Here is a 27,375-nt window from a genome sequence, read left to right on the forward strand (position 1 = left end):
GATACAACGGAGATACTGCCGGCTGCCAGGGTTTCCTCCTTAAACTGAACTTGTGTCTGGCCAAGGTCTCCCCAGTACCATCGGACCGTGAGAAGAGTTGCGCCCTCGTCTCATGCCTCACCGGGAATCCCTGGAGTGGACCAGCACTGTGTGTAGAGAGGAGGATGCGCCGTTGGACCATTTTGAGGAGTTCACCCGCCATTTCCGGATAGTATTCGACCACCCACCCGAAGGCAAAGCGGCGGGTGAGTACCTCTACCATCTGAGGCAGGTGATGAGGAGTGCACAGGAGTTTGCTTTGGAGTTTAGGACCTTGGCTGCCGGCGCTGGATGGAGCGACAGGGCCCTGATTGACCATTACCGTTGTAGTCTACGCGAGGGCGTCCGTCGGGAGCTGGCCTGTAGAGATACCACCCTCACCTTCGACCAGCTTGTGGACATGTCCATCAGGCTGGACAACATGCTGGCTACTCGTGGACGTCTAGATCGGGTCTGGTTGTTCCATCCTCCCGCACCCTCTCTCCCGAACCTATGGAATTGGGAGGGATGGTGCGCAGGGAGACCGGAGGGTTTCCCACTTGAGCACCATCTATGGTTGCAGAGAGCACACTGCTGGTCGGTGCCGGGTTGGTTCCTCTGGGAATAGAGAAGGCAGGCAGGACACTCTGGCATCACCCCAGGTGAGTAGGCACCATTCTCATCCAGAGCCCTCTGTTGCACTAATGTTTGTCTCTGTCACTTTTCCGGATTTTTCCCTGCATTCCCAGTATAAGGCGCTGGTAGATTCAGGCGCTGCTGGGAATTTCATTAATAAAAATGTAGCTCATAGTTTAGGGATCCCTATTGTTTCTGTGGATATGCCTTTCTCTATTCATGCCTTAGATATTCGACCATTAGGGTCAGGGTTTATCAGGGAGGTCACTGCACCTTTGTGAATGATAACGCAGGAGGGTCACAAGGAGAAGATTAGTCTTTTCCTTATTGATTCTCCTACATATTCTGTGGTGCTAGGCCTACCCTGGTCAGCTTGTCATAACCCCACTGTTTCTTGGCCACAGAGGGCTCTCACGGGGTGGTCGCGAGGGTGCTCAGGTAGGTGTTTAGGGGTTTCCCCCGAATATGCCGATTTGACTCTCGCCTTCTGTAAAAAGAAGGCGACTCAATTACCACCCCATCGACTGGGGGAATGTGCGATAGATCTCCTGGTAGACGCTGCATATCCCAGGAGTCACGTGTATCCCCTGTCGCAAGCGGAGACGGTGGCAATGGAGACATATGTCTCTGAATCCCTGCGTCAGGGGTACATTCAGCCATCCATTTCACCCGTCTCTTCGAGTTTCTTTTTTGTGAAAAGGGATGGCGGTTTACGCCCGTGCATTGATTATCGAGGGCTAAATAAAATTACGGTGAAATATAGTTACCCGCTACCTCTGATAAATACGGTTATTGAGTCAATGCACGGGGCACGTTTCTTCACAAAATTGGATCTCAGGAGTGCGTACAATCTGGTGCGTATTCGGAAGGGTGATGAGTGGAAGACGGCATTTAGCACCACCTCAGGTCATTATGAGTACCTTGTCATGCGGTATGGGTTGAGGAATGCTTCATCCAGTCTTCCAATCATTTGTAGATGAGATCTTCAGGGACCTGCACGGGCAGGGTGTAGTGGTGTATATCGATGATATTCTGATATACTCCGCTACACCCGCCGAGCATGTGTCCCTGGTGCGCAGGGTGCTTGGTCGCCTGTTGGAGCATGATCTATATGTCAAGGCTGAGAAATGCTTTTTTGCCAACAATCCATCTCCTTCCTAGGGCATCGGCTTTCCACTTCAGGAGTGGAAATGGAGAGCGGCCGCATTGCAGCAGTGCGCAATTTGCCGAATCCAACCACGGTAAAGGAGGTCCAGCGGCTTTTAGGGTTTGCCAATTACTACCGGAGGTTTATCCGGGGTTTTGGTCAGGTTGCTGCTCCCATTACCTCACTGCTAAAGGGGGGCCCGGTGCGCTTGCAGTGGTCGGCTGAGGCGAACAGGGCTTTTGGACACCTGAAGACTCTGTTTACCTCGGTGCCTGTGTTGGCTCATCCGGATCCCTCTTTGCCAGTCATAGTGGAGGTGGACGCATCTGAAGCTGGGATAGGAGCAGTGCTCTCTCTGCGTTCGGGTGCGCCACTGAAGCTTCTCCCCTGTGCTTTCTTTTCGAAGAAGCTCAGCCCGGCGGAGCGAAACTATGATGTGGGGGACTGTTAGCTGTCGTAAAAGCCTTGAAGGCATGGAGGCATTGGCTTGAGGGGGCTAAACACCCTTTTCTCATCTGGACTGACCACCGCAATCTGGAGTACATCCGACAGGCGAAGAGACTGAATCCTCACCAGGCAAGGTGGGCCATGTTTTTCACTCGTTTTGTGTTTACTCTTTCTTACAGACCAGGCTCCCAGAACGTCAAGGCAGACGCATTGTCTCGGCTGTATGACACAGAGGAGCGGTCCATGGATCCCACTCCCATACTCCCAGCTTCGTGTTAGGTGGCGCCCAGTAGTGTGGGAGCTGGACGTGGACATTGAGCGGGCGTCACGTGCAGAGCCCTCTCCCCCTGAGTGTCCAGCTGGTCGTCTGTACATTCCGTCTGATGGGCGGTACTGGTGGCCCACTTTAGCTAAGGACGTGAGGATTTATGTTTCCTCCTGCTCGGTGTGCGCCCAGTGCAAGGCTCCTAGACGGCCGTGGTCGCACCTGTCGGTGGATTTTTTGACTGATCTTCCACCTTCACAGGGTTATACCACGATCCTGGTCGTTGTGGATCAGTTTTCGAAGTCCTGTCGTCTCCTCCCTTTGCCCTGTCTCCCTACGGCCTTACAAACTGCAGAGGCCCTGTTTACACACGTTTTCCGGCCCTATGGGGTGCCTGAGGATATTGTGTCTGATCGGGGTCCCCAGTTCACATCAAGGGTCTGGAAGACGTTCATGGAACGCCTTCCAGGTCTGGGGATCTCGGTTAGTCTTACCTCAGGTTTTCACCCCGAGAGTAATGGGCAGGTGGAGAGAGCTAACCAGGATGTGGGTAGGTTTCTGCGGTCATATTGCCAGGACCGGCCGGGGGAGTGGGCGAAGTTCGTGCCCTGGGCCATCTCCAGGAGGCTGAAGTGCGTGATGTTCCTCCGCCTCCTCTAGACATCGAGGGGGTCCTGGCCTACTCTGTTCGATCCATTTTGGATTCGAGACGTCGGGCGAGGGGCCTTCAGTACCTCGTGGACTGGGAGGGGTACGGGCCGGAGGAGAGATGCTGGGTTCCGGTGGAGGACGTGTTAGATCCTTCCATGTTAAAATAATTCCACCATCTCCATCTGGATCGCCCTGCACCTCGCCCTCCGGGTCGTCCCCGTGGCCGGTGTCGACGCACTGCTGGAGGGGGGGGGGGGGGGGGGGGGGGTACTGTCACGACTTCTCGTCACCGGTCTTCTAGCCATCATTGATCCATTTTTAATTTTCCATTGGTTTTGTCTTGTCTTCCCACACACCTGTTTTCAATCACATTCATTACCTGTTGTGTATTTAACCCTCTGTTTCCACTCATGTCTTTGTCAGAGATTGTTTATTGTCAGTGTTGTGTTTATTGTATAGGTGCGCGACGGGTCCTCGTACCCATGTTTGTTTATATTCATTTCTTATTAGTGTTATGGAGCATGTTACGTGGACATTCATTAAAAGACTCCATTTTACACTCCATTTGACTCTCCTGAGCCTGACTTCCCTACCACCTATACACACGACTCTGACAACAACATGACGTTTCATTAACCTTTCTATATCAATACATGATTCAAACTACATTTTTGAGTTTTACGCACACATATTACAAGATTCAATATACAAACTGAATGAATCATCATGTCTGCAGGTCTACATGCTGTAGCTGCTTGTTTACCTGCAGGTAACAGTGGCCAATAGCCTCTTCATTCAGGGGGTGGTAGTGATGGCCCTTCTTGGCCATCTCCACGATGTATCCAGTGACGGCACTGGCACCGGTGTAGACAGGGGCCTTCCACAGGATGACCAGGGAGTCACCTCTGACCTCTCTGAAGGCCAAGTCATAGGCTGGACCTAAAGGTCAAACAGTAAACTTGCACAATCTCAATGCCCATAGCTGGAACATTATTCAAATTAAATAAGTAACAGGGACATTATACAGTACCACTCATAATAAGATGGTTATTTACCAGGTACTGCAGAAGTCCAGGCCTCACACTTCAGAGGTGTGCTGGGAGCAGAGGGCACACCCACACCTGCCAGGTTCCCAGCCTGGACCTTAAACTCATAGAAGGTTCCCTCCGTCAGACCATCAACCTGAAGAGAAGGGGACAATAATGAGACAGGAACACAAATATATCCAATATTTTCAACAGTGTTGCTACAAGTAGCTACATATTTGCTATTGATTTTGAATGGCAAAGTTGTATTATAGATCTAATATATTAGTTCGATGCAGAGGGAAGAGTGCATGCTGTTCACACTATCAACACTGCAGTTATTAAACCATTATGTATGAAGAACCAAACCTATTTATCCTAACCAGATGCCACTTCTGACACCACGTGACGTACCGTGTAGGTCCTGGTCTTGGTGGGGGCAGAGTTGACCTCCTTCCAGGCCAGGCTGTCTGCATCACGCTTGTCGACGTAGTAGGCGTTGATCTTGGAGCCACCGCCATGCTTGGGACTGTTCCAGGCAATGATCATGGAGGCTCCGTCACAGCTCAGCATGGTGATGCCATGAGGTGCACTGGGCGTCGCTGTGGCACAGAGTGACACAGGTAAATTCAGAATGCCTTTCCGTCATGTAAAATTGATATTTGTTCATTTGGGATTTGTCATACAGTTGCATTATTTTTTTTTGTTATACAGTGATATAGTGGTTAAATTGTGTGTACAATATGGTGGGGTGATTTGAAAGGAAACACATGATGATACTGTGATACTGACAAAAGTTCAGAGCACAGATACAGCAAAAGTTGGGGGAAGGGACAGTGAATAAGTCTGGTGGTGAACCTGTTCAGGAGCAACACTGTGCATTAAAACACTCCTAGATAACAGAACAACTGAATACATACCATACTCCACTCCCCTCTCTAGATGAAACAATAAAATCATTCATATTTAGCATTGGACAAAGGAAGATAGTCAAAGTTAAGTATTGATAGTAAGGCAATACTGCTTGCTCTTTGGGGGTCTAGTTAAGGTTACTGTAAAGCACTTTATGTGACAACTGTTGGTGTAAAAAGGGTTTTATAAATAAAATTGTATTAATTGATTGCAATCCTGCATTTCTTATACGGCAACATTCTATTGATACGTACTGAGGGCGGGCTCCACAGCAATAGGAGTAGACTCCTGGGACTCATCACTGAGGCCATAGACATTGACAGCCTGGACACGGAACACATAGGTCTCTCCCGGGGTCAGTCCATGGACCACAAACCTAAAACAGTGAAATTAAACATGATCATCTATATGTCTTGAATTGAAGGTGGTATTGCTGACTTTAAGACCTGGATAATATATTCAGTGCCTTCGGAAATTATTCAGACCCCTTGACTTTTTCCACACCTTTATTCTAAAATTGATGAAAATAACTGTGCAGCAACGCTCCCCATCCAACCTGACAGAGCTTTGGGGGATCTGCAGAGAAGAATGTGATAAACTCCCCAAATACAGGTGGCCAAGCTTGTAGCGTCATACCCAAGAACACTCAAGACTGTAATCGCTGCCAAAGGTGCTTCAACAAGGTACTGAGTAAAGGGTCTGAATGCCTGTTTTTGCATTGTCATTATGGGGTATTGTGTGTAGATTGCTGAGGATTTGTTTTTATTTAATACATTTTAAAATAAGGCTGTAATATAACAAAATGTGGAAAAAGTCAAGGTGTCTGAATACTTTCCAAAGGCACTGTAGGTGTCAGGATATTTCCAAATCAGTGTCTCGTTTGCAAAGATTTTATTTCTGGATTATTCTCAAGCCAGAGGCCTGTCACACTACATTCACTGTCCCGTCTCCTTTAATAACATATCTAATATTAAATCACTGCAATAGTTTGAATAGATAACTAGTAGACAAACGTATATGTTTAAATGGCTACCTGGTGTGCTTGTAGGGCTTGTGGTTGCATGGGGCCCAGGTCTTTGATCCCACCAAAGAGGCGTCTATGTAGTACCCCATGAGGTGGTTAGGGTGTTTGGGGGGGTCCCACTGCACAAACACGGAGGACTTGGTGTTCCTGGTGGCAACCACCTGACCAGGAGCCGAGGGAACACCTCCACAGGCAAAACACATACATGTTGGGGACTGGAGATATTGAATTGATGTATCATTACTACACAGTAACAGAGTATATGAGCATAGGAGTTAGAAATACACACATATCTTCAATTTAATCTTCAAATAAATGATTGTCATCATTTATAAAGACCTTCATTCAAGATGGGAAAAATTATGCATTTCTCATAATGCATAACATACCCGATGTGACACGATTTCTTGGTACAATGTTATGAGGAGATACAGAAATATAAAGAACAATGAACACAATACACAATCTGTAAACCTGTGAACTACATTCCACAAAACATACCTTCGGCAGGGGATGACAGAGGTATTCTTTTCAGTTGTGATGATAGATGATGTCATGCATCTCTCATGTAGGGAGTTTGTGTCAGACAAGAGTGTCCTATTACAATCATGGATATTGTGGGGACGAAACTTATTTTGGGATTGTGACGTTAGGGTGAGGATACTGTAGGATTTGATGTGACTTAATCATGCCCATCATTGGTAGTTAGTTTCTCCAAAATACGAACAGGGGTGAAAGACCCCTGTTTGTGATTGTGACATTACAGGAATGTGATAGTCACATGACATAAATCTCAGTGCGTTTAAAATAAGAGACGTTGGGCTTTATATTGTACATACCAACAGGCCGCTCGCTACCTGAAACATATGTTAAACAGAGTCTCATTTATCAAAGTAGAATTGGAAGGACTCCTTGACTGTCGCTGTTTGTAAATGTATGTATCATACATTTTGTGTGTGTATGTGTGTACCTGTCTGTGTGTGTGTGTGTGTGTGTGTGTGTGTGTGTGTGTGTGTGTGTGTGTGTGTGTGTGTGTGTGTGTGTGTGCCTGTGTGTGTGCTAAACCCCACTCTTACCATGCTCATCCACCTTTTCGATGGGATCTGTAGGCTTAGAGGCCTCGCTGGCGCCGTACAAGTTCTCAGAATACACACGGAACTGGTACTTTTTCCCGGCTTCCAAATCGAAAACGGGGTAGCGAGGGGACTGCAGTTTCACTGCTGTGTTGATCCTCTGCCAAGCCCCAGTGCCTGACACGGACTAGTGGATATTTGGGACGGGAGGGCAAATGAAAGGTAAAGCCTTCTACAACGTCATTGAATCACTAATCCCATTGGTAAAATGCCTTTAGCTACATACCTGCCAGCTGTTATTTCTGCCATTTTGCTAAAATATTACTGCACTTTAGACAGATTGAAAGTTGTGAAATGATAAATGGACTGTCTAATCTATTACAGTTCCTGTACTGAGAGACCTACATAGATGGGAAGGGGAAAGGAGCAGCCACACACCTTCTCAATGATGTACCACAGTGGTGCCCGTCCACGAGGGCTGGGGGGTTTCCAGCTCAGCACGATATATGATTTGAATATCTCTGAGGCATGCATATCTGTAGGCTCCCCCGGCAATGTAACGTAACCTATATTGGGATTGGATGGCATTGAACAATACTTCATAACACTTATTATTTGATCAATAATAATTAGATCAACTTTAAAGTACATTTGGGGTTCATTTAGTATTTATAATTATGGAATTACATTAGGGATTAGTTTAGATCGCTTTAGTTACAATGTTAGCGTCAAGAGTTAGATAATAGGTTAAAAGTTATACAACGCAAAGGATGACATTTGAGATATGAAAAATGAAGGATATAAGTTATAAGGAAAATACAGTTGAAGTTGGAAGTTTACATACAGTTAGGTTGGAGTCATTAAAACAAATTTTATCAACCCTCCACAAATTTCCTGTTAACAAACTATAGTTTTGGCAAGTTGGTTAGGACATCTACTTTGTGCATGACACAAGTCATTTTTCCAACAATTGTTTACAGAAAGATTATTTCACTTATAATTCACTGTATCACAATTCCAGTGGGTCAGAAGTTTACATACACTAAGTTGACTGTGACTTTAAACAGCGTGGAAAATTCCAGAAAATGATGTCATGGCTATAGAAGCTTCTGATAGGCGCATTGTCATAATTTGAGTCAATTGGAGGTGTATCTGTGAATGTATTTCAAGGCCTACCTTCCAACTCACTGCCTCTTTGCTTGACATCATGGGAAAATCAAAAGAAATCAGCAAAGACCTCAGAAAAAATATTGTAGACCTCCAAATGCCTGAAGGTACCACGTTCATCTGTACAGACAATAGTACGCACGTATAAACACCATGGGACCACACAGCTGTCATACCGCTCAAGAAGGAGACGCATTCTGTCTCCTAGAGATGAACATACTTTGGTGCAAAAAGTGCAAATCAAGAATCCCAGAACAACAGCAAAGGACCTTGTGGAGATGCTGGAGGAAACAGGTACAAAAGTATCTATATCGACATAGCCTGAAAGGCCGCTCAGCAAGGAAGAAGCCACTGCTCCAAAACAGCCATAAAAAAGCCAGACTACGGTTTGCAACTGCACATGGGGACAAAGATCGTACTTTATGGAGAAATGTCCTCTGGTCGGATGAAACAAAAATAGAAGCGTTTGGACATAATGACCATCGTTATGTTTGGAGGAAAAAGGGGGAGGCTTGCAAGCCAAAGAACACCATCCCAATCGTTAAGCATGGGGGTGGCAGCATCATGTTGTGGGGGGTGCTTTGCTGCAGGAGGGACTGGTGCACTTCACAAAATAGATGGCGTCATGAGGGAGGGAAAGTATGTGGATATATTAAAGCAACATCTCAAGACATCAGTCAGGAAGTTAAAGCTTGGTCGCAAATGGGTCTTCCAAATGGACAATGACCCCAAGCATTCTACTAAAGTTGTGTCAAAATGGCTAAAGGACAACAATGTCAAGGTATTGGCGTGGCCATCACAAAGCCCTGACCTCAATCCTATAAAACATTTGTGGGCAGAACTGAGAAAGTGTGTGTGAGCAAGGAGGCCTACAAACCTGACTCAGTTACACCAGCTCTGTCAGGAGGAATGGGCAGAAATTCACCCAACTTATTGTGGGAAGTTTTTGGAAGGCTACTGAAACGTTTGACCCAAGTTAAACAATTTAAAGGCAATGCTACCAAATACTAATTGAGTGTATGCAAACTTCTGACCCACTGGGAATGTGATGAAAGAAATAAAAGCTGAAATAAATCATTCTCTCTACTATTATTCTGACATTTCACATTCTTAAAATAAAGTGGTGATCCTAACTGACCAAAGACAGGGAATTTTTACTAGGATTAAATGTCAGGAATTGTGAAAAACGTAGTTAAAATGAATTTGGCTAAGGTGTATGTAAACTTCCGACTTAAACTGTAAATGTAATCTACCCATGTTAAATATAAGTTTAAAGAGCTGTCTTGTTAGTTTCCTATTTATTATGGTGTTCGTGTTACCGTTAGTCCAGTGTTGTCAATGAAGTTTCTTAGAAAACCTTTTATTAATTCTTATTATGAAGTTTTGATATTAATATGACTACTATCATTAGAGTTGTTACTATGGCAATACCAAAGTCCAATCTAAAAGCAGGAGGTGAGCAGGAAGCGCGAGGGTTTATTGATTAACAATGTAGAGACAATAAGGGGAGGAATCCTTCATCTTCTCCTTTAAGGTACTGAGAACACAAGTATTTATGTGTACATATATTCATGTGTATAGTATTGTATATTGTAAGGGCTTTTGCCGATACAATATATTTAACAGGTATTTGCTTTGATGGATATCGGTCAGTTATGGAAATGTTGTCTATATGTTGATTTTAATGCTGTGTGGAAGGTTAATTTGTTATCCAGTGTTTTTGTTTAATAGATGAGAGGAATAGAATAGACTCAACACAATATTTTGGACCGCTACTATTGTTGGCATACTCTACCTTCCAGGTCATCATCTTTAATCACTACTTCATGTTTCCCATCCAGTTTAATCACTGTTCCAAAAGAGGAAAACACAGAAAAGTCATGTATGACACAATCTGCTGGCTGATATTTCACCCAGAAATATAAATACAAAAATGTAATTTGAGTATGCAGTCAAGTAGACATCATGAGTCTCTGTGTGGTTATGTACCTTGCAGTCTCTCTCGCTCAGCTGGGTCCAGGGCAGTCACCTTGTCAGACTCGCGGGATGGTCTGCTGATCCCGGCACTGTTGACAGCCCTGACCCGGAAGTGGTAGGCGTGACCCACTTTCAGGCCATGCACGGGGTACTTACAGATCCGCACTGGGGAGTCGTTACACTGGGACCAGGTAGCACTACCAGACTCACGTCTGTACAGGAGGAGAAGGAATTACATCATAAACCATAGAATGTATTGAAGTGTTAAAGTGCTGGTCTGAATGGACATCAACAATGATACTGCAGATGTTTGTAATTTCATCAGTCATTTATCTACAAATCTAATTTGCATGCCTTTGTCACAAGTCCTTGTTTGGCTCTGTAAGATCCGGTAGCTTCACAAAATCAATTGCTCAACCAGATTAGATCTGAAACATCATGTGACCGTGAAGTTTCTCACAATCACTCCACTGTCTTACACTCTCAATGGCCATCCTTTATGTCTTCTACATCTTCTAACAACTGCAATCAAATCTGCTTTTATTGACTGTTGTTGGAGATTCTGGATTGGAGAGTCTAACGTAAGGTCCTACATTACTAAAACTGACTTGTCCACAAAGTATCCGGTGATGGCAGCCTCGTTGGTGGTGTTGGGGGGCTTCCAGGCAACCAGGACATAGTCCGAGTTGATGTCGAACGCCTTGATGCTGATTGGTGCACCGGGTGCTCCGGCCACAGAGGGAGCAGCATCTGGGGAATAAGGAAGAGAATAAGGAAGCAAGGTGGGAATGTAGAGAATAAGGAGACAAAGTAGCAATACTGTATAAGTCACTTATGTATGGGATTACAAACTGAATACAGTATGTAAAATGCCTAGAGTATATATTTGTGTTGAGTCAGGCCTGAAGTTTAAAAGGCCTGTTGAAACTGTGTAATTTATCACTAAATGTTTCTTAACGATAAACCTCAAACCTGGTATTGTTTCTGATGTACAGCATTATAGTAAACATCCTTTCCTTTCTAATGTATAACATTAAATAATATTTCTACATGACCATCGTGTTTCTACACTCCTAGAAAAAAGGGTTCCAAAAAGGTTCTTCCCCATAGGAGAACTGTTTTTTTATTCTGTTTTAGTTTTTGGATTTCATGTAGAACCTTCTGTACAAAGTGCTCTACATGGAACCTGTCGTGGAAAATTGCAAGATTATGTTATAGTGCTTGTAAGATTATTTTATAATCTTTGTATTGCATTAGAATGGTTGTTTTATTCGACAGAATAGAGTATTCTGTTAACTATTGTGTGTGTGTGTTCCACTGAGGATGGGCCTCTATGAGATAGCACTGACAGAGAAGATTTGCAATGTCTTTGGGTAATAAAGCCTAAAGAGCATTCCAGATAGTAAAGGTAATGTTTTTGTGCTATACCGTACCAGGGTGAGATGGGTTCCAGTTTGGAGTAGGAGGGGGCCAGACACTGGTCTTTACAATGAGAACTGTTGACACAGCAGTAAGTGTCTGCTATGTTTTATAGATATCTTTCATACAAATCTTAACCTTTGTGAACTGTTCCTAAGATCTGTGGTTCGTCATGTAAGTTGAAAGGGGTGTATCTTGGCTATAAAAGATCTTTGTACTTTTCTGTATTCACTTTTCAATGGTTCATTAGAGATAGCGCATCATTGAAAGTCAAAAAGGGCTATTGCAAAGCTCTTAATAAAAAAAATATGTAGTTTAAGTGTAACTCTGACTGGTGTGTAGTTTGTAACTCTCCTCATTTGGTAAAGCAGAAATATGCCATGACAAACCCAAAAGGGTTCTACCTGGAACCAAAATGGTTCTACCTGCAACCAAAAAGGACTCTTCAAAGGGTTCTCCTATGGAGACAGCCGAAGAACCCTTTAAGGCTCGAGATAGCACCTTTTTTTCGAAGAGTGTATGCTGCTTTAGTATCAAATTATAATATTATCACTTAATTATTATAAGACCATATGACTTTACCTTTCACAAAGAGGTAGGCACTGTGCTCGGTGGTGCCGTCCTTCGTCCACATGCGGAGGGTGTACAGACCCTCATCATCCTTTGCCAGGTGTGGCAAAGTCAAAGTGGCAGCGCCCCCACCAACCTTAATCTCAGCCAACTTCCCTGCCTTCAGCAGTTTATCTGATCAACAACAGAGACGGAATAACAACACTTTATCTAGTACTTCGTTGTTGTTGAGAGTTGACCGTAAGAACATGGATAACATCTGTAGAATGTTTCCAAAAACTGTTCCTTCATTCTATGTCACACTGTAATATGCTGGGCTGTGCTGTACGGACATGTGCTGTGAATGAAGATGTGCTTTTTACACGATGTACTGTATGGCTCTCCTGTGTTGTGCTGTATTGTGATGATGTATCATTGAGTAATGTTCACTCGCTCACCGTCTCTGTACCACTGGGCCAGTGGTGGTACGTTGGGCAGATCAGGGACCACCACCATGGTACACACCAGACGAATGGAACCACCCTCTGTTCCGAACGACACTCCAAACCTATCCAGCATGGTGATCTCCAGCTTACTGTGGTGGATCACAGTCATATGGGGAACTGAGGAGAAGACAAGGACAACACATGTTAATATACTAGTAAATCTCAAGTATACCAATAATGCCCTATAGTACTTACTATGATCTGTGTTAACCAAACACTTAAACAACATATACCTATGTCAGTATATAATACATACAGATATAATGTATCTGTGGATGAAGAAATGTCAGTGTGATATGTAAACAAACCAATTTAGCACAATCCAATATTATCATGGTTGATGTGTTCGTAAATGTTTGTTCTATTGTGACATTGTAAGGTCCTTCAGTATGTGTTGAATATAAGTCACCCCTTGTTTTCATTCGTTGACTGTCTCAGGGCCAGAACAACACAAAGTCACGCTCACAATAGTTTCCAGTGCTTATCAGGCCACTTAGATAGACACTGTTATTTGTGGCCTCTGATCTCAAGCAAAGCCTGCCATGTCTGGGCCCCACTCCAGCAGCACTGGGCTGGTTCTCCACCCACCCTCCTCCTCAATCCACTCTTTCCTCTCACCTTGACCAAAAAGCTGGCAGGCTCCTCCTGCTGGTCCTAAGAGGAATACACATTTTTTTTAGAAATGGAAGAAGGAACAATATATATAAAAAATGAAAACCTACATTCAGATTCATATGCGTGTTTGTTGTGTTGGAGAGTGACATTTGAGGGAACTTTTAATAGCAGTTCAAATCCTTCAGTGCAAATACTTCAAAGAGAGACAGAGAGACAGAGAGACAGAGAGACTGAGAGTGAGTGAGTGAGTGAGTGAGTGAGTGAGTGAGTGAGTGAGTGAGTGAGTGAGTGAGTGAGTGAGTGAGTGATAGATAGATAGATAGATAGATAGATAGATAGATAGATAGATAGATAGATAGATAGATAGATAGATAGATAGATAGATAGATAGATAGATAGATAGATAGATAGATAGATAGATAGATAGATAGATAGATAGATAGATAGATAGATAGATAGATAGATAGATAGATAGATAGATAGATAGATAGATAGATAGATAGATAGATAGATAGATAGATAGATAGATAGATAGATAGATAGATAGATAGATAGATAGATAGATAGATAGATAGATAGATAGATAGATACTCACTCTTGACAGTGACAGAGGCCTTGCTGGTAGTTGAGCCATGGGAGTTTGTTGCTACGGCACTGTACTCAGCAGTATCACTCACCACACACCTAAAGATATATGTATATTATGATTTCATTGGCTCAAATAAATGGTACATGTGTATTGTGTTGTTCATTATCACTGTTTATACAACAGGTGGGTCTAATCCTGAATGCTGATTGGTTAAAAACTGTTAAATTACTTCAGGACTGTGTAACATCCAATAAATGTATTTAGTTCATAACATCCTCCCTTTGACCTTCATGCCTTTTAAAGGACGACTTTTAATCCCAGTCAAATGTTTGACGACATGAGTGAGAAGAAGGAGACATGGCATTTTGGAAAGTGATCTCATGGCTTGAGAGTGCAGTCAAACAGAAGGCGACGTTCCGAAGCAGCAGAAGGCGTTAAGAAGGCGGCACATCGTGAGGACAGACATTCCCAAGGAGAAACCGAGGGTGAGAATAGAAGAGGAGAAATGTGACCTTCCCCTCTGGAAGTACTATTTTAGAGACGATCCGTTTTCCATTTTCCCAGCTGGGGTGATATGGATCTCCGGCCATTTTATTCCCACTGTTACTTTCTTTCTCTTCAAATATTATCAAAGACAACTAACTGATTAAGAGAGGAAAAGAAAGGGGTATTAAAGAGAGCGTGTTGGGGCGGAGGAGGGGGGAAGGGTCTAAAATTGCGGTCTCCTTTTTGACCCAGTAACGTAATGACGACGTAGGAGAGCTTCAGTGTAGAGAGAGAGGGAGAGGGGGAGGAGGAATGAACAGATCGAATGACACGGAGGTCAGCACTTCGGTGTGAACAGCTGAGGCGTCTTGAAGACGAGGGCCGGGTGGGCCAGCGACACGCAGGCTGTCTTTAGAGGCGGAGCTGGCTTTAGACTAAATAGGAAATGCAACAACTCCCTCCACCCTTCAGGTTCACTGGGTTGCCATTCACTTCCACTGGCAACAGGGAACAACCAAAGGGGGACAATGGGTACTGCCTGACAACAAGTGGAAAAACAACACCTGTTCATAGAGTAGAACAAGGCAAGTGACAATTTCATTTGACGTCAGTAAGTTCAATAAATGAAACGCAATTTAATGTGTGTAATAATGATTTCAAATGAATTGAATTTCGGTTAATGTCCTTAATCAAGTTGAAATGAACCCGAACTTGACCTTGGTCAAATTAAACCAATTAACATGAAAAGAGACAGTGAATTAGAGTGAGGTACAGTACCTGCTAATAATCAGACTGTGTACTCCATACTTGCTCTCCATCTTGTACTTTCCTGGGGCACTCAGTGGGTCAACAGGTTTTCCTCCCTTATACCTGAAAATACAAGGCATCAAGTTAGTAAGTGGGTTCTTTTACACCTCAGTATTGATGGAATTCTCTGTAATGACATGTTTTTAATATGTCTGCTATGTGACATATAACTAATATGGCATAATATTGACGTTACTAATATGTTCACATATTTGACATAACTTCAATGGTTAAACATCACTATTTTGAACATTTCTAATGAGACCGTGTTGACAGGAAACATTTTAATAAATCTTTCTCATGGTATCCAATTGGTAGTTACAGTCATCGCTGCCTCTCCTATATGGACTCGGGAGAGGCAAAGGTCGATAGCCGTGCGTCCTCCGAAACACAACCCAACTAAGCCGCACTGCTTCGTGACACAATGCCCACTTAACTCGGAAGCCAGCCGCACCAATGTGTCGGAGGAAACACCGTACACATGGTGACCGTGTCAGCGTGCACTGCCCCTGCCCGCCACAGGAGTCACTAGTGCACGATGGGACAAGGACATCCCTGGCGGCCAAACCCTCCCCTAACCTGGACGACGCTGGGCCAATTGTGCGCCGGCCCAAGGGTCTCCCGGTCGCGGCCTGCTGCGACAGAGCCTGGACTTGAACCCAGAATCTCTAGTGGCACAGCTAGCACTGCGATGCAGTGCCTTAGACCACTGCGCCACTCGGGAGGTCGATGACAGGAAACATAAACAAAATATAGCCTAAATATCTGTGAAGTCCCTCCAATAAACAGTGAAATGGGCAGAGACATTTATAGCATTAGACAAGACCAAGGTGCTGGCTGCTGGACGGTGTAATTGGTGCTAATGTGATCATTAACATGGTGCTAATGAGACCCATAAAGTGAGGAAACCTCACTAAAAAGCTCCAATAGACACCATAATGAAGGCCAGCCAAGTACAGTCCCAGAGGAAAATCTGGTTGAAATGTAATTATAACCAGTTTACAACCACAACTGCAGGTAAATGCTCATTAAAAGTGCATTCTAATCCATTGTAGGTAAATGTCAATAAACTGTCTGTCTATAAATTAAGCAGTTGCTAAGTTGTTGGTAAAACATGTCACATCTCAAAGACCACATGGCTAATCATAGTGGTTACCAGATGCATACACAATATGGAAACAGATACATAATGAAGTACAACAGTGGTTCAATAAGAGGCGAGCGCTCCTAACCATTTGACAATAGGCCTGGGGTGACCGCCTACGGTGCAGAACAGCTTGACAGGAGTCTTCTCCCATACGGTGTGGGGCCTCAGAGCCACCATGAAGTCAGGGGCCTTGTCCGTCTCCGTACTCAACGTCATCTTCTTGTGCATCATCTCCTGCACCTGAGGAGAGACAGTATAGGTTGCATTAGCAAATGAGGGGGAACCTTTCCTCCAGCAGTGATAAGGTTAGTACAGGTAGAAATAGGATAATAGATACTATAGGCAAAAAGCTATCAAATATTACATATCTGTTAACTGTGGTATTTGCAAACTACAGGGTATCTGATATATGATCCGTTGTCAGCAGCACTGTATATAACATGATCCTTCCACAATCCAGTGTATTACCTCTCTCGTTATCGCAATATTCTCCACTTGGGTCTTTGTGGCCACTTTCATCCTGTGGAGCTCCTTCTGAATTGAAGCAAGTCCTTTCCCAACATGACTAGACACTCGCTGGTACTCCTCTATCTCATCGGCGCTCCTACATACATATTACACAGCAGGAAATATAAGAATTGATATACCAGTACAATTTATACAGTGTTTAATAAAAAACAACAACAGATTAACACTTCAACATATTGTCCAGTGTTAGGTCAGATAGGTCCTTTATTAACATCTAACCAACACATCCTGTATAACAGGGTTCCACAACTGGGGGCTTGTTTTGGAGAACCAGCCCATTGTATAAAAATCGGCCCGCAGTTGAATCTAGTTGATGATCCCACTGTATAATGAAACACAACACATGTACCAGGACACAATTTGGCATATTTGCTGTGTTTTTCAGTCACCGTGGTAGCTCCTGGTAGTTTTTGCCTGCTGTCAGCTCTGACTGTGGTTCATATTCCCTTACACCTAAAACAGCATGACATATCGGCCCTGTCCAGAAACAACCCCTAGCCCCTTCCCATCTGCACTTTATGTAAACCTGAAAGAATTGAATAAGTATGGTAGTAGTTCAATCTTAGTTGTGTGTAGATTTCACCAAATTGCTTACACCTATCGAATCCTTTCAGATCTACACAAGTGTCAAGGGGTAAGAGCTAGGGGTTGTTCTGTACTGGGCCAATGTAGCTGTGAGACACTGTCCTATTGGACCTACCTCTGCCTGAACGCCGGCACTGTATAGGCTGGTTCAGCCATAGCCTCTGTGGCGTGGGTGTGCTGCACCTGGTTCACAGACTTAGAGCTTGATTTCCTGTGGAGAGAGAGCAGTTGTTAGAGTCATTAGAACAGGTAGACAGGAAGATAAACAAACACTTAGTGCCAGCACTGTTGTGGTGGTACTGTGGTTTTAAAATGTAAAAACAATTGCAGAATATATTTCATATCAATAACCAAAAGGGACATAAGAGCTAATAAAGAAATTAATTTAGTGGTTTTCACCTAGATAGTGAGATCATTGGTATTTGACAAAAGTTCACTTTTCAACATTTTCAATATCTCCAGCACAATACTAGTGTCAACATATGTGAAAACAGAGCATTTCTGTTATGTAGAAAACATTTTAAAGTAAAAAATGTCTACCCGATGATATCATCAAAGTCAAACATTTTAAAAACAGGGATTTTCACTATGATACTCGCAGTGACATGTGGAACAAGAAAATACCCTTCATTGTGCTAGAAACTCGTTGCAGGTTTATAAAATCCCCGTTTTTTACTTTGAATCCCACCATGTGATGTCACAGAGAACCATTGTTTTTTGTACCTTTCTTCTTGTCTTTTTAACCACAGATCATAGAAACGTGCTGTTTGCACATATATGTACACTGGTTTGGTGCTGGATATGATGAATAGGAGGTTGAAAGGTTACAGAATTGCCCTTTAATTTCTTATCAAATATAACTAGTATAGAGTCCAGAAACTGGAACGTTTTTTCTTGATGGGTTGGGGTCTAGAACAGGGTTCAGCATATGTTTCAGGCACAGTGAAGCAGTGGCATGCACAATACTCTATGACATAAGACATGGGTTGCATAACAACATCAACTTCACGACTTGCTATGACCCGGTCAATAGGTCCCAACACTTTGGCTTCTGCTTGCAGTTTGAGGCTTCATTGGGTACAGCTCCATTTGCCCGCCCCCACTTCAGCACACCACAGACTCCTATATCCTTGGAATTGCAGTTTGAAGCACAGCGGATGGCGCAACCACCAAAGGGTTGTGGTGGTCTGAGGTTTAGGATGCAGTGCTACTAAGGAGCGCTAAAGCAACATCTAGTGGCCTGCTATGACCCCACGACCATAAAACTAGGCAAAATCCATTGTCGCAAGCCGCAAAGCATCAGCATGGGGTGGTGGATATTTGATGTTGGAGACCATCTCTTGTCCACTTCAATTCCCTCTACACCAGCACTACGTACATCCACACTATTGTGCTCCAGCTACTGTATTGACAAAAAAAATCAGCTTTCTATAGTGCTGCATGTGAGCAATAACACTAATCCCCTACCTTGAAGAGTGCTCCTTGACAACATGCTTAGTAGTGTGAGAGCTGTGATGGCTGACGTGGCTCACATGCTTCTTCTGATTAAAATGCATGACCTTGGTAGCCATGGCTGGAACACTTCAAAAGAAACCTGGTCACAATACCAGGTAAGGAGAGGGAGGAGGGAAAAGGATTTGTTTACCTTTACTTCACATGCAACTGAACATTGGATATTGTTTGCTGTGTTAATGAGGTTTTCAACATTAACATCAATGTTTTAGCATTATCAGACACAATAATGACTTCACATTGAGCGCTTTCACGCTGCTATTGTCAACTATAGTTGACAACTGTCTACGGTTGATGATAATCTGCAAAGCCTTGGTCCTATCCATGTAGAAGTCAATTCAGGACATGAATATTCCCTTTTATTATCAACTTTTCACATAATTAATGATAACATAGCCTAATTACAGTGGGCGTACTTATAGGCACACAGGCTTTCTTTGAAGGCTAAAGACTGTCTTTGAAGGCCTCACAAAATGGCTGTCAAAGGACTGATATGCAATGGTTATTATTTCTCCAATAAACTCAAAATACTTTGCTAGAGAATGTATCTTTCACATTTTCTGCCTTGCATACTAGTTCTATAATATGTATCCCACAAATGACTTATGAATGTTGCCTCCACATACCACCATATCAGCAGGGGTCAGCCCCTCAAATGTTTCACCTTACAGGGAGCACAGCTCATCTATGAATAGCTGAAAGAAGTCTGAAGGCTAATGCACTGGAGAAATATAGTCAAACGCTACAGAAGAAAATTAGTAGTCTGCACCTTTGGCTGAATGTATGACAATACGAATTGGAAAATAAATTGGCCTAACATAAGCACCCTGATCAATCAATAAATTAATTATTCAACTGCCCCTAAATAAATTCAATACTCAACTTTTTATGTACCCTCCCTATACAGTACACTATCCATATTTCCAGGATGTGTCTTAGGTATGCACAATCATTAGTTAAGTAGCCTACATCATCTACTATGAACCAAAATTACGCACCCAAGAAAATAGGTTCAGCGACCTCTTCATTCAAAGGCATGCAATTAGTGCACAGTGAAAGTATAACAGCCTACAGATCAATTCCAACACAACCCTTTATCCCTCACTGGAGACAAATTATCAATCCCCAAAACAACTCCAGACACGTAAATCTGTCACTCTTTCACTTAGTTTACATGTATGACCCCATATATGACCATTATCAACGTTAATGTACTGGAAATATAAGGTTCCCCTGAAATAGAAATGTCGGATTTATATCGACCCGCTCAATGTAATTATGAAAAAATAACAGAAAGAAACGCGACTCACCCCTTGAGATTAAAACAGCGCAAAGCGGTAGCAGACGAGCCTGATGCCGCTTGGGAGGCACTTGCTGATGATGGTAACAAAAATATTACCCTCTCAGTCAAGGAATGGCTTTCCACGACCACCCCATGTATGGGTGCACCTATGACTATATATAGCGTTTACCAACATTTTCTGACCCATTCAACACTTTTAGTCAAAGTTGACGTGGGCAGGTGGCTGTTGAAATTGTCAAATAATTAACACAAATATTTGCTTCAGTTTCGTCTATATTATTGTAGGATTTTTCAACAGGTTATTTGTTGGATAGACTGTTCTTCCTAGAAAAAGATTCGTGATTTTGTATTTTGTTAATAATGTAATAGGCATATAAAAATGTGTTTTAGCCTATTTTTTGTTTTCGAGACGACTACCGAATTTATAAATCGAATGGAGAGCTCTCTTGAAGGTGATTTTCTCACTCCCACTAAGATTTGCTCACTCCCACTTCAATTAGTTTGACCAATTTCCTAATAATGATTTTCTCTCTACAAACTGACACCCTTAACTGTCATTATCTGCGACAGTAGTTGAATTTGACGTGATTTATTCCGTGTGATATTAACACTGTTAAGCTTATGAGACCTTTTTAGGGTTCTCAAGAGTGCCTCCCACCCAGGTCCAAACACTTGCCAGCAGCTATTTTTAACCAGAGATTAAGTTCAGAAACAGTGATACCCTCACCGTTTACAGTAAGTGGACGACTATAGCCCTACAACTATTTTGATCGACATCTTTCTATTTTGAAAATGCTAAAATAAAATAGCTGGAATTACATCTGATATGACTTAGCAGATAAACTTTCAAGCGCCCATGTGCAAAATCTACAGTCATTTTCAACATGGTGCGATTTTCAGAAGTGTTTTATAAACCCAGGAGTTGCCAACTTTTTGATGGATTTTAGAGTTAAAGTTATAGTGCAGGTGCAGTGAATTATGGGACAAGCCTACTCCTGGACTAAAAAGCATTGTCAAGGGAGATCTCATTTGAAAGTGCTTTATTAGTAAATTAATATACTTAATCTGGGTCTGCAGCACATTGAACAATTACCCAGATCATGATGGAAATCAACCGCCATACAATAAACTAGATCAGAATGTTCCTTAAAAAGCTACATTTTATAATATACAATGTCATGATTTGACACCTGAGCTGAGACCTGAATAGGACACTTTGAATGTATCTATACAATGTTGGCTGTCATGATTTGAAGCTAGAATCCTTAATTGTAACAATAACAAAGCGGTTGCCATGCCTGTTTTGGCAAAAACTGAGGGTTGGGCCTGGAGAAATGTAACCACTCAAATTACTGACCATACATGATATAGGACTGACCATACATGATATAGGACTGACCATACATGATATAAAAATAATGAGGCTGTAAAGTGTTTTACATTATGTTGTTTACAAACATTGGCATAAAACAAGATAATATTTGGGGTTTGATGGGGTACAACAGTTAATCAAAGCTCATCAGGCATGTAGCACTATACCAAAGTATACCAAACATCAGGAACACCTTCCTAGTACTGAGTTGACTCCAATTCTTCCCACGGTTGTGTCAAGTTGGCTGGATGTCCTTTGGGTGGTGGACCATTCTTGATACGCATGTGAAGCTGTTGAGCGTGAAAAAATGATCAGCGTTGCAGTTCTTGACACAAAACGGTGCCCCTAGCACCTATTACCATACTCAGTTCAAATGCACTTACATTTTTTGCCCTTTCACTCTCAGAATGGCACACATACACAATCCATATCTCAATTGTCTCAAGGCTTAAAAATCCTTCTTTAACCTGTCTCCTCCCCTTTATCTACACTAATCGAAGTGGATTTAACAAGTGACATCAATAAGGGATCATAGCTTTCACCTGGATTCACCTGTTCAGGCGATGTCATGGAAAGAGCAGGTGTTTTTAATGTTTAGTATAATCAGTGTATAAATTGTATTCTTGAAGAATCAATGGGTTTATATCATTAATTTATAAGTCCAAAAATGTATGTAGCAAATAAGGATTCTAGCTTTAACGTACACTGCTAGAAATATTTCTATTAACATAATAACAATGAAAACACAATTACTATTGCTTGTGGTAGCTAATAGCATCTGAGCACCTCGACCCCGGCTCTCAACAGCATCCCTATTGGCTGACATTTGACCCGAGCCACCGTGCCTTAGTCCTTAGCAGGGAGCAAAATCCAAATGGCTGAAGATCACAAAGTCTTGGTAGTAAGAAACATTGGTTTGAGGGATATGAAAAGGAATGAAGGTGGAACACATCTCAGACTCATTTGTATTGTTTCATTTTAAATGGGTAGCCTAAGTTGACTGAAATCCATCTGCAAGATTCAGTGCATTAAGGTATATATTTCTTGATCATTGATCTTCTGGGACCAGATCTGTGTAGTTGGTGATTAGTAAAGTAGTTTTACTGTACTTATCTTCAATAGAGACCCTGTAAAGTACTTTGAGACAGAAAGCCTTTTTAAACTGCATCTTCTTATTTCTCAGAGGAAATGAGAGAGTTATTGGGCCAATACATCTCAGACACCCTCAGCTATATCCATACAGTGGAGAAATTCTGTGACAGGCATCCAAGGTGGATCCTGCAAAGAAAGGAGGAACAATCCAAGATGAAGAACATCAAGGAAATGTCAGACAGAATCGATCTTAAATTCAGCCGAGTCTTGAATGCAGAAGACAAGACCAGGGCATTAGGAGAGTTCACGAAAGACTATCTGACCCAGGTGACTGCAAACCGTAGGCTTAAGGAGCTGGAGAAGGAGCTGGAAGCTGTACTGAAGGACACTCTCAATGGGCTGGAGGAGCTGGACTGCTTCATGGATGCTGTGGAGAGGCTGGTGGTCACCTCTCTGTTAGTATTTGCTGATGAAAACCGGTTGTGTCCTCTGCCTCAGGGGAGGGAACAAGCAAGTGTCCGAGCTGTCATCACCTCCGCTAGAATGGCCTGTCCTCTCCTCATCCACTTTAAGAGGGACGCTTCAGCCTTCTTTTCCCCATGCCTCCTCAATGTGGAGGTGCTGCACGTGTACTTGGAAAATTACATGCACATCTCTGAGCAGCTTTGTGAGAGAATGGGATTGGGAAAAACGTAAGTGGAAATCAGTTTAAATTATTAAACACAATATTCAAATCAAATGATCTATCCTTTTTTTCTCGCTGTATGGTTTCAGACATACCAGTAAGATACTTTATATTATTATGTAACATTATAGCAACTTTTGTTCTAGCTGAAAAGTTATTTATATTGTTTATTATTTTTTTTAATTGCAGAGAGAAGAATGACAACTTGATGATGGACAGCAGCCCTGAAGTGAATGAAAAGTCCATGCAGACCATATTTAACCATTTGTGCCATTTGAGTGATATCAGGTAAACCTTTCCAGTTTTGTTTTATGTTACATTTGCAAATACTAGCTTACTAACACTGAGGGCACACATTTCTGATCATTCATCAATTCCAGCAACATGTTTCAATGTCTCTAATGAAAAAGTGGAATATGTTCCTCCTGCTAGGGTGGACCAGCACCTCAGACTGACGTTCCTGTTCCAGGACTCTGCCCTGCGCTTCATTGGTCTGTTCAGTCAGTGCCACTCCAGAATGCTGGACTTTATAAAAGAGCTGGAAAGGAGAGCTGTCAAACTAGAAGAGATGAAGAAAGGGGGTTATATCTCCAGTGTGGCAGGCAGTGCAGTGGGGGTGACCGGAGGGGCTCTGACCATAGCAGGCCTTTGTCTTGCCCCCGTTACTGCTGGGCTGTCACTGGGACTCACCATCGCAGGGATTGGAATGGGTGTGACCAGTGGGGTCAACAGTCTAACCACCGGTGTTACAAAGGTGGCATTTAAAAGCTACCAAAACAAGAAAGCCAATACAGTCTTTCAATGTTTCATGGAGGACATGCAAAGACTCCATGGTAGTCTGGAGAAGGTGGCCAGCAACATTTGCCCTTTGGAGCCGAAGGTGGTGGCATTAGTGGTTGGGAAGAATATAGGCAAAGGTGGTGCGAGTTTAGGAAAGAAGATCAATGGCATAGTAAAAAATACCTCTGCAATAGAGGCCTTAATGGGAAAAGGCGTGGTTATAGGTGCAGGCAAGGTGGGCCTCCAAGAGGGCAAAACCTTTGCTGCAGATTTACCTGACATTGGGATGTTGGCCCAAGGCACTCCACTCGCCCTCTCTAGGACATTAAGGCGATGCGCCGTGGCCTCAAATGCCCTATTCATTGGCCTGGATATCATCACTATCTGTAAAGACAGTGTCAGCCTTGCCAAAGGCAGCAAGAGCAAGAGATCCCAGCTCATCCGAGCCAGAGCAGCACTGTGGCGCACAGAGATCGACTCATGTCAGAGGATCCATGACTCACTGTGCCGAGGCATCTGGAGGTTCAGAAAGAGTCAGCGAATCCTGGAGAAACCCTTTTACCTTGTGAAGGAGTTTGAAAGTCTAGAGCCGCTTGTGCAGATGAGACTCATGGAGCAGCCTGAGGATGATATAGAAACTCTGGTGCAGCTTATGGAGGAGACGAGACTCCTGAGGAACCCTATGGAGGAGATGAGACTCCTGGGGCAGCCTATGGAGGAGATAGAAAAAGGTACAAAAGTCGTTAAATTGATTTGCCCTTAAACATGTCACATACTGTACACAGCAGATGTTGAATGATATTATGTACATGTATTAGCAAAAATACTCAAGCTGCTAAGTCTTTGAATTTCACCAAGCGGGCATTGCCATTGGTTAATTAATTGCTTTTCCATTGAAAATCCCTGTCTCTAGGTTTTTGCGACTGGATGTGGCATTCCGGCATGGTGTTGTTGCTGTTGCTGTTAGCATATGTATGGGCTGAGAACATTTATAAGTAAAAATTTAGAAAATTACGAAGCCAAGACACCTGCCGTTTGGACTGCATTGTTTCCTGTGCATCACTTCCTGTATGACTTAATTGCTTAACATGTAGATTTGAAATGATTACTGTGCATGGTTTTAAAGTTTATTGGACTTGAGAATAGAAGAGAACATATTTTTTTATTAAATGTATTTAAGATTATTACAATTTTTATTCAAACCACCCCTTTATCTGGGCGGTGTTCATGTTTTCGAATAGTCAGATCTAAATATTCTAAATGTATTATATAGAAGAAACATGCCTCTCTGACATGTCAAATAAAGACTCACTATCTTTCAGCAACATAAGTAGATGTACCAACTGAGCGTAGCTGTTCTACGTCAGATTCTAGAACTTGTCACACTGTACATTGATGTAGTTACATCCACATTATATTATTGTGAAAATCTAATAGGCCTACAGTTATTTCAACATGGTTATTCTATTTCTGAATTGTATAGGCATGTACTGCCCTCTAGTGTCTTTCAGTTTCTTTTACTCATGTGACATGTCTTGATTGTTACTCACTTCAGTTAAGATATGTGCAGATAAAAGTGCATTATTTTCTAACTTAGCAATGTTTAAATATCCATACAGAGTTCAAATGCAGAACTACATAGATTTTCAGAAACAGTGATACTCTCACCGCTTACAGAAGATTAATGTAGCCCTACAACTTTATAATATGACAACGGTAAATAGCTGTAATACATCTGCTATGATTTAGCAAATTAACTTGTGCAGAAATCTATTAACCAGATCGATCTTTTCAATATGGTGTCATTTTCATAGCCTAAGTGCTTTGTGACAAGGATCGATGAGTTGTGAGTCCCAAGATGCTGTTCTGCACACCCACTGCGCCGTTATTTGCCTGTTTGTGGCCAGCCTGTTAGCTTGCACGATTCAAGCTGTTTTCGCCCACAGGACTGGCGCAGACTGGATGTTTTTTTGTTTGTCGCACCATTCTCAGTAAACCCTAGACACTGTCTTGAGTTAAAAGCAGAGAAGGGCGACCATTTCTGAAATACTCGATCTGGCGTGCCTGGCACTCAAAGTCACTTAGGTCACTTGTTTTACCATTTCTAATGTTCAATCAAACAGTAACTGAATGCCTAAATGCCTGTCTTGCAAGCCACGGCCACATGAGTTACTGTCTGTAGGCACAATCTTTTTTTCGTGAACCCCGGTGTACCTAAAAACTGGCCAGTATGTGTATGTTACAGGTGTAATTACAGAGCTGGGTCTAAAACAACTGGCCCTACATTACAGTACAGTATTAAACCTTCCTCCGCTTATAGATTTGTATGACAAGACAACAAATAATGATTATATCTGAGAATGTAATTTATGCCTATTCTTGAACCAATCAACAATTTAATCCCTTTTAAATCACAACAGTGGCGACAAAAACGGCAATAAAATGTAGTAAGTCCAGATTTAATATAATATTATCCCATCCTAAAAGCCAATTTTATACTATTTTCCAGTTTTTCCAGAACATAATTTTAAAGTTGTTGATAAGATCAATTTCTCAATATACAATAAACATATTTATCATACAAACTCCAAGTGACGTTTCAAATATTTAATCAGGGAGGATGCCCAGCTGAATATGTACATTCAATACAGGGCAGTGTCCACTTACACCCTTAGCTCTCACCCCCCCCCCCCCCCCCCCCCCCCCCCTCCCTCCCTCCATCACCCAAGATTTCTCCATGCTACTCTGTGCATATTACAGGACTTCTCATCAGTCAAGAGAGGCCTTGAGTTATTGGGAGTACACATTTCTACATTCCACTAAATAATTCCACTCTTCAAATAGACAAAGAGCTTGAACCTAACACTACTTTCAGTCTCTAAGGACATAAAAACAATATATTCATACTAAGAGGATTTCATGATATTAAACAGTAATATAAAACAGTCATTTACAATCTACCAGAGTAAAGACAAAGCTAAAGGAAAGTATCACCCTTATTGTGTGAATTACTCAGATGATGGCACTACAAAGCTGTATTTTAATATACCAAATTCCT

At 42.6% G+C, this 27,375-nt stretch overlaps 2 protein-coding genes across 2 annotated transcripts in view; one reads left to right on the forward strand and one right to left on the reverse strand.

Moving 5' to 3' along the window:
* The window catches only part of LOC109871350 (myomesin-2), a 27,234-nt gene extending 6,710 nt beyond the window's left edge, over positions 1-20,524 (reverse strand). The window contains exons 1-18 of the mRNA XM_031830618.1: positions 20,396-20,524; positions 19,041-19,167; positions 17,689-17,784; positions 16,929-17,064; positions 16,546-16,700; positions 15,284-15,376; positions 14,027-14,115; positions 13,435-13,470; positions 12,769-12,933; positions 12,344-12,505; positions 10,951-11,092; positions 10,355-10,554; positions 10,161-10,214; positions 6,135-6,309; positions 5,356-5,477; positions 4,604-4,791; positions 4,220-4,346; positions 3,928-4,103 (exon numbers count right to left, since the gene is read on the reverse strand). Of these exons, the coding sequence (XP_031686478.1) occupies positions 3,928-4,103; positions 4,220-4,346; positions 4,604-4,791; positions 5,356-5,477; positions 6,135-6,309; positions 10,161-10,214; positions 10,355-10,554; positions 10,951-11,092; positions 12,344-12,505; positions 12,769-12,933; positions 13,435-13,470; positions 14,027-14,115; positions 15,284-15,376; positions 16,546-16,700; positions 16,929-17,064; positions 17,689-17,784; positions 19,041-19,144 (2,220 nt within the window). The 5' untranslated portion in view covers positions 19,145-19,167; positions 20,396-20,524. The remainder of the gene's footprint in view (positions 1-3,927; positions 4,104-4,219; positions 4,347-4,603; positions 4,792-5,355; positions 5,478-6,134; positions 6,310-10,160; positions 10,215-10,354; positions 10,555-10,950; positions 11,093-12,343; positions 12,506-12,768; positions 12,934-13,434; positions 13,471-14,026; positions 14,116-15,283; positions 15,377-16,545; positions 16,701-16,928; positions 17,065-17,688; positions 17,785-19,040; positions 19,168-20,395) is intronic.
* Positions 20,525-22,932: 2,408 nt separating this feature from the next.
* LOC116374863 (uncharacterized) lies at positions 22,933-26,962 on the forward strand. Its single transcript, XM_031830626.1, is given in 3 exon segments — positions 22,933-23,614; positions 23,731-23,825; positions 23,970-26,962. Coding segments are annotated over 3 exon segments (1,872 nt in total). The 5' UTR covers positions 22,933-22,948; the 3' UTR covers positions 25,081-26,962.
* The last annotated feature ends 413 nt before the right edge of the window (positions 26,963-27,375 follow it).

This window comes from Oncorhynchus kisutch, linkage group LG1 (genome assembly GCF_002021735.2).
Source record: "Oncorhynchus kisutch isolate 150728-3 linkage group LG1, Okis_V2, whole genome shotgun sequence".
Classification (NCBI taxonomy): Eukaryota; Metazoa; Chordata; class Actinopteri; order Salmoniformes; family Salmonidae; genus Oncorhynchus; species Oncorhynchus kisutch.